Consider the following 6,802-nt stretch of genomic DNA (forward strand, 5'->3'; position numbering starts at 1 on the left):
AGAGCGACAAGCCAGAGGTTGGGTCTGAGCCACAGCAGCTCATCCCCAGGTCCTAAGACCCAATGGAGTTCTCTCAGATGTGCGTAAAATCATCTTCAGCTGGTGATTTCTCTCTAACTTCATTTCCTCTCTTAGGAAGGGAGATGTGTGGACTGTGACCATGTGCCTGCCCTAAAGTGCATTTTAGAATGAGGTAACTGGTCTTCTAGGACCACAGGTCTACAGGTGGAGAGGGTTATGCCCCAGGATGCATGCACCCAAATCCTCACTGACAGCTGACTTAGAGATTAAACTTGGGACTTTGGACATGATGCTCTTCGGTATTTTGGGCTTCTGGTCATGCTTTAATGAGTCAGCTTTGGGGATGTTGAGATGTGCTCAGTGGAACTGGCCTGTGGGATGGATGTGAGTATTCGGAGGGCCGTTTCAGTCGCTCTGTGTTCGGAAGCTGTGACTGTTCCATGGGGAATAGGCACGTTGTCATTCCAGGACCATTAGATGTCTTGAGGTAAATGGCTTCCTGTTTCATCTGAGACACTCCTAATACAGCCACAAGTGTTCACACCAGAGCGAGACAGAGGAGATTAGACTCTAGAGGAGAAAGCAATGTCACCAGTGATGTAAGGTGACTTCCTCCAGGCTGTGGGGCTGGAGAACGGGGCATGAGTCAGGATGTAAGGAAAGCTGCTCTTGTACCAGGAAAGACACAGAAGCAGACCGCTGTCTGAGTTTGCTCAGGCTACAGTAAGAGAACAAAACCTTCTGAGTAATTTAATATTAACAACCATTCCCTTCTCAAGGTTCAGGAGGTGGGAATCCAGGATCGAGGTGCCAGCATGGTCACCATTGGGGAGGATCCTCTTCCTGGGTCATATCTGGTTTGCTCTTGCTGTGTCCTCAGGTGGAGGAAGTGACATGCATGGTCTCTGCGGCCTGATTTAGTCCGGTGCTAATCCACTTCATGAGAACCCTGGCCTTGTCATCCAGCACCTTCCAAACACCCCTCCCACTAACACGGTCTTTTGTGGGGATAAAATTTCAATATCTAATGTTGAGGAGCACACGTGTTCAAATCCAGCCCCCCTAAGCCTCTGAGCATCTGTGGTCCTGCCAGCACCTTGAAGTCTGTCCAGGGAGACTGACTATTTGCTCTGACCGCCAGACTGTGAAAGTCAATGTGCGTAGACTGTACTCTGAGTGTGTGATAATGTGATTCAGCAGGGACAGGGAAGTCACAAGGCTGGACATGGGTCCCACATCATCAAAGGTCTCCCCAAGCTGTTCCCTGTGTGTGAGGACAGCAGTCCTGCCCCAGGGACAGGGACACAGGAGGCTGTGGTAGGAGGGGAGGAGCTTCTTCAGGTGGGACCGCCTTCCGGAGGGTACAGACTGGGGGCATCCAGCCGGAGCGGAACATCTCCAACCTTTAGGCCTGGAAGGATTGCCTTGCTGGCTTGTGGACCAACATTGACCCCACAATTTCTTTTTTCCTCTTCATCCCTTTCGGAATGGGAATGTCTACCCTCTGGCTGCCCCATCGTCACATTTTGAAGGCACATAACGTGTCTGTTTTTGTAGCTTCATACATCGAGAGGACATTCGCTTCAGGATGAATCATACGTCAAGATCCACCAGTATCTGATGAGATGATGTTTAGATGAGACTTTGCACGTTAGAATCTAAGTTGATGCTGTAACGAGTAAGACATTTGAGGATGTTGGGTTAGAGTTCATTTTATATGAGGGAGAGCCGTGGATTTTGGAGTCCACAGGTGTAATTTTATGGACTGAATTGTGACCCTCAAACTTCGCATGTTGGAGTTTGAATTCTTAATGATAGTATTTAAAATTGGCTTTCAGGTGGCAGGAACGGCTAAGTGAGGGCATGGTGCGGTTGTCCCACCCCACTAGGACAGGAGCGTTGGGAAAAGAAGAAACATGAGAACTGACTGGCACATCCAACGAGATCCCTGACCCTGTCTCACCATAGTCACTGATGAGGTGTCCAATGCAGTGCTCTGTACAGGTGCGTCCATTACGATGTCCTCTCTCATAAGGTTTCTGAGTTCTTAGTTGTGTCCAATGGTCAGCAGCCAGCTGTGCCCCCACCGGACACAGACCTATCCTTTAATAGTGCCTGTATGACCTTGAATCATAAGTGTGCATGACACGTAGGGTAAGCAAGTCACCTTTAGACTCCCTGAGTATAAGCTGCCTGGGGGTCAACAAATGGACAGAACTGTTACATTAACGATAGCAGACGAACTAGGGACAGGTGAATGCCATGTACACATAACCCCTCTTCTGTGACTGGTCTGGGTGGAGGCTGTGAGATTGAACTGGGATCCAGCTTCATGTAGCTCAGACTTAGTGAAATTAGGACAGTAGATGAACCTGGTCATGTTGGGAGGGTTTCAAAATCCACATGGGTAAGTGAAGACCTGGAGGGTATTGCGTTGTCCGCAAGACAGAAATGGCATTGGATAGAGTCCTGGGGGGCTCATCCTACCCCTGTGGCCTTGTGTCCTGTCTGAAGGGACACCCATGAGGGGACAGCATGTGTCTGTCGGGGGCAGAGCCTGAGCTCAGCACACAGGTCCCTGCACTGTGCTCTGTCTCTCTGTGTGAAGAACAGAACCAGCCTCAGGCACACAAAGCCCTCAGGGGGTCTCTCTGTCCAGATATCAGAAAAAACACATTGAAAGCTGCTGCAGGAAAGGTCCCCAGGCACTGCTGATTAGCCTTCTACAGACAGGTTACTTCATCATTTCTCATCTGTGTGAGAATGTGGAAAAATAGAGCCACAAAGAAACAGCAGTAATTCTCCTGGGAGGCAGCTGAGAGGTTTGAGAAGAAATCGTTGCTTCCAACAGGAAGCCCCTTCCCCAGCTCCCTCAGCACCTGCTGCTGGGCTGGTCTGTGTGTGCTGTGCTGTGTGTACCCTGAGAGCCCCCTGGTGTCCAGAGAACCCTCTCCTGTCTCCCTCAGCGAGGTTTGTGTCTGGGCTCACACTAAAGTCTCCTCACTGTGTCTCTCGCACAGTAATACACGGCCGTGTCCTCAGCCTTCAGGCTGCTCATTTGCAGATACAGCGTGTTCTTGGCGTTGTCTCTGGAGATGGTGAATCGGCCCTTCACGGAGGCAGCGTAGTATGTGCTGCTGCCACTATAACTAATAAATGAGACCCACTCCAGCCCCTTCCCCGGAGCCTGGCGGACCCAGCTCATGCCGTAGTCACTGAAAGTGAATCCAGAGGCTGCACAGGAGAGTCGCAGAGACCCCCCGGGCCGCACCACGTCTCCCCCAGACTCCACCAGCTGCACCTCACACTGGACACCTGCGAACAGAGACATGTCAGGGTCAGGAAAATGTCACACGTCCGTGTTCCTCACTCACACCCACTCACGTTACGCAGCGTCCCCTGTTCCACAACAGTCACCTCGTAAAACAGCGACGAGGAAAACCCAGCGGATCCCAGCCGATCCCATGGTGCGTCGTGCGTGTTCAGACCTGATCCCGGAATGGGGACACCTGGGAATCGCGGGGCTGGGCTCCTGTCCCAGAGCTGCAGGCTCGGGGCTGGGCTGGCTTTTATCGGCAGAGGGACCCTATTTGCATGAGCTCTGACTGTATAAGGAGCTCTGGGGTTGGGGACCCACAGAGAGGGTAGAACCCAGATCAGGTGTGCGTGTGTTTGGGCCCGTGGCGGTAATGAGGACATTTTGTAAAATATGCCTTTTATTGTGACATGTGTTACTTAAACACTTAGCACCATCATCTTATTGCATTTTACTCATGCACGTAAGTCATGTGACATGATATCATTTACCTGCATCACAGGTGAACAAGGCCAAACAGGACCACAGAGAACTTCCTGGTGTCGAGAGCTCACGTGTGTAAGAGTGAACTCATGTGTCTGGCCTGCACGCTGCATACTGCACCCCACTGCTCCCCTGGGCGACCTCCAGGACAGAGTGGACGTGCGCAGTGAGGTGCAGTTCTCCGTCCTGCATGAGCGCGTGTGGGATTTGCTGCCTTCTAGTGCTAACGGAGAGCACGTATGAGAACCAGGGTCACAGGTGTATTGCAGGCGTCTGTCCCATCTGAGAGTCACTCTCTGTGCCTCTAACTTTCTTTGTCCACTGATAACTGCACTTGTATGGTAGCCGTCTTGCTGTGGTAGAGCTCTGTCAGCCACAGCCACGCCAGATGACGTGTACAGTTGGAATCGCACGCACATACTTGATGTCCATGCTACATCCTTAGCATCATAATTGGAAATATAGCGTGTGGTGTGACGCGGGCTCGCACGGGTCAGTGCTGAGTCTCCTTCCCATGAGTGCTTCTGTACCGTGTGAGTCTGCGCACCTGCTGAGGGGTGTTGGTGTGTCCCTTGTCCCGGGCTCTATGAGGAAAGCCAACGCTCAGCCTTTAGATGGAGAGACCTGATAAAATGTTATTCTTCTTATGACACGCAGCCACAGTGACAAGCAAGCTGCAATAAGTGCTAATCATTAAATTCTCTTCAACATATTAGCTATGTGACATCATAGACGCTGCACCCCGAGGGCTGGATACTCAGGTGCCCCAGAAAAATATAAGATCATAATCTGTCTGCCCTTGTGATAGGTGTCCAGAGGGCACAGCCCTAGAAAGAACAAAAGTTCAACTAAAAACAGTTAATCATTCAAAAATCCAGTGTCTTAAATGTCTGGGAGCACTTCCCCCATTGAGGGCACAGATGGCCGTGTGTGAACCAGGAAGCGAGACCTCATGATGCTGAGTCTGTGGTTGTCTTTACCATGGATTCTCTCCCCCAGGACTGTGTGAAGTTAATTCCATTTCTCTCTCTCAGCCGCTTCATCTCTGTTACTTTCTTATAGCAGTTCACATGGACTATAATTTGGTAAAGAGAAACGGGGTGCTGCTGTAAGAGATACGTGAAAATGAAACACTGCTTTGGAATAGGGCCGGGCAAAGATTCTGGAAAGGTGTTGAGCTGCGTGTTAGAAGAAGCCTCCATGCTGTGGATGGGCCTTTAGAGGAGGATCTGGGGGGAGCTCAGAGAGGAAGAGGGAGCCGGGGAGCAGCCTCAGTCTTCGTGGAGGAAACCTCAGCCGTCCTGAGCAGACGCAGAGATGTGGGTGACGACGGCCATCGTGAAGGGTGCTCAGATGGTGCCGGAACCTTCTTAGTGGATCCTGGAGGGAGGCGGTTCTTGTTATGGACGGTGGGGAACTTGTGTGACGTGTTTCTCCTGCTGTTCTGTGGAAGGTAGAATGAGGAGAAGGGAATTGGACGCTCAGCTGAGGCTCTTTCTACGCCTAGGGAGGCAGGTCAGGCTCGGCCCCCTGACGGCTCGTGGTGAAGGACAGCAGAGTCGGGGATTAACTGTTCGCATCATGTATGTTTGACCTTTTACATCCGCCACTATAACAACCACAACCACATTTTCTGACCAAAATCAGCACAGTGCATTGGTCCTAAGGAAGTTGTCACCTCCACATAGAGGGCGCCCCATGGGACAGGCGCAACTGCTGCTCCCCAAATCTGATCACCTGGCTAGTGCTGGGAACACACACCTGAGAGCCTCTCCAGCCTGGAATTGGAACAGCAGGGACACTGGGGAGGCCCACTACTGGGTGACGTGGACGCCCCTGGAGTGAAACTTTGGAGGGACGACGTGCTGGACCCTCCTCCCACGGCAGAGCGACTCGGGAACGTCACCATCAGCTCTCCCTCTGCCTGCTCTCGGGGTCGGACTTGCACTGGGGCCTGACAGCGTCTGCAGCCTCCCTGAGCCCTCAGCATTTTCTCTACAAGTGTAGGTGTTTTTTAATGAAACAGAATGGAATGTTCAAACAATAGTAATCTGCCGCTGAAACTGCTTTTCGTAAGGCCTTGACCACAACCCCTTCTGTAAATGTCTTTGGTGACATGAACCTGCTCTACTGAGAACACAGAGTGCTGCAGACAACGGTCAGTTTCTTGTGGAAACGTGGCCGGGCTCCACTGTCCATTTCTTCCGTCACCACTAATCCAGTTGTTGCTGTCAAGGTATTGTCCTGGGTTTGTTATAATGTGTCAGCCATGTTCTCTAACTCAGGAATTTATCCTAAATAACCTGATGTGGGCTGAACCAAACACACCTGAATGGCATGGATTCCCGTGATGGACAGCAGCTTCAGGGATTCCAGAGACTTTAGACTGGCCGTCCTTGTGGCTTCCCCAAAATCCTGTGTCCTGCCCAGTGCTTCCCCTCCATTGATGGGACCCAGATCACACAGCACATCCGAGGGTCCGATCTGCAGGTCCCCCCTAAAGTACACTTGAAGGTCATGGCTCAGGAATAGTTGGAGCTGCACCAGGTGCATCCTCCATAGCATCTAACGTTTACCAGACAACTTATCCACTTGACTATGGATAGTCGTTCGCCTTCCCAATGTGTCCACACTGAGGACGACAGGGCTGTGCAGAGCAGTGAGGAGGGGGAAAGTCCCATCTGCCTCTCCTAATGTGCCTGAAGCTGCCAACCTGAGCTCCAAGTAAAGCTCCTGAGTCGTGAGAATTCGAGCATGGACACCACACTCACTATTTTTAGGGACCAAACTAAGGGAAATGCAAGGAAAAAAATTCTAAAGGGAAAGAGAGTGGATTAAGTAAAAGAACGCAGGACCCGTGCTGAGACATGTTGGTACACGTTTGACATCACGAGAGTTAGAGGTAGAATCCAATGGGTTTTATATCCTGAAAACGGCCTGGTCTCTACCATGGCCTGAGAAGACCCAAAAGTATTATGTGTC

The 6,802-nt window shown here is 51.2% G+C and overlaps 1 gene segment (V, D, J or C); it reads right to left on the bottom strand.

The window, feature by feature from the left end:
* Positions 1-3,010: 3,010 nt before the first annotated feature.
* On the bottom strand, positions 3,011-3,569 carry LOC120605976 (immunoglobulin heavy variable 3-23-like). The segment is given in 2 exon segments: positions 3,011-3,336; positions 3,439-3,569. Coding segments are annotated over 2 exon segments (375 nt in total).
* Positions 3,570-6,802: the final 3,233 nt, after the last annotated feature.

The sequence above is a fragment of the Pteropus medius genome, unplaced genomic scaffold (genome assembly GCF_902729225.1).
Source record: "Pteropus medius unplaced genomic scaffold, Ma_sr-lr_union100, whole genome shotgun sequence".
In the NCBI taxonomy this organism is placed as follows: domain Eukaryota; kingdom Metazoa; phylum Chordata; class Mammalia; order Chiroptera; family Pteropodidae; genus Pteropus; species Pteropus medius.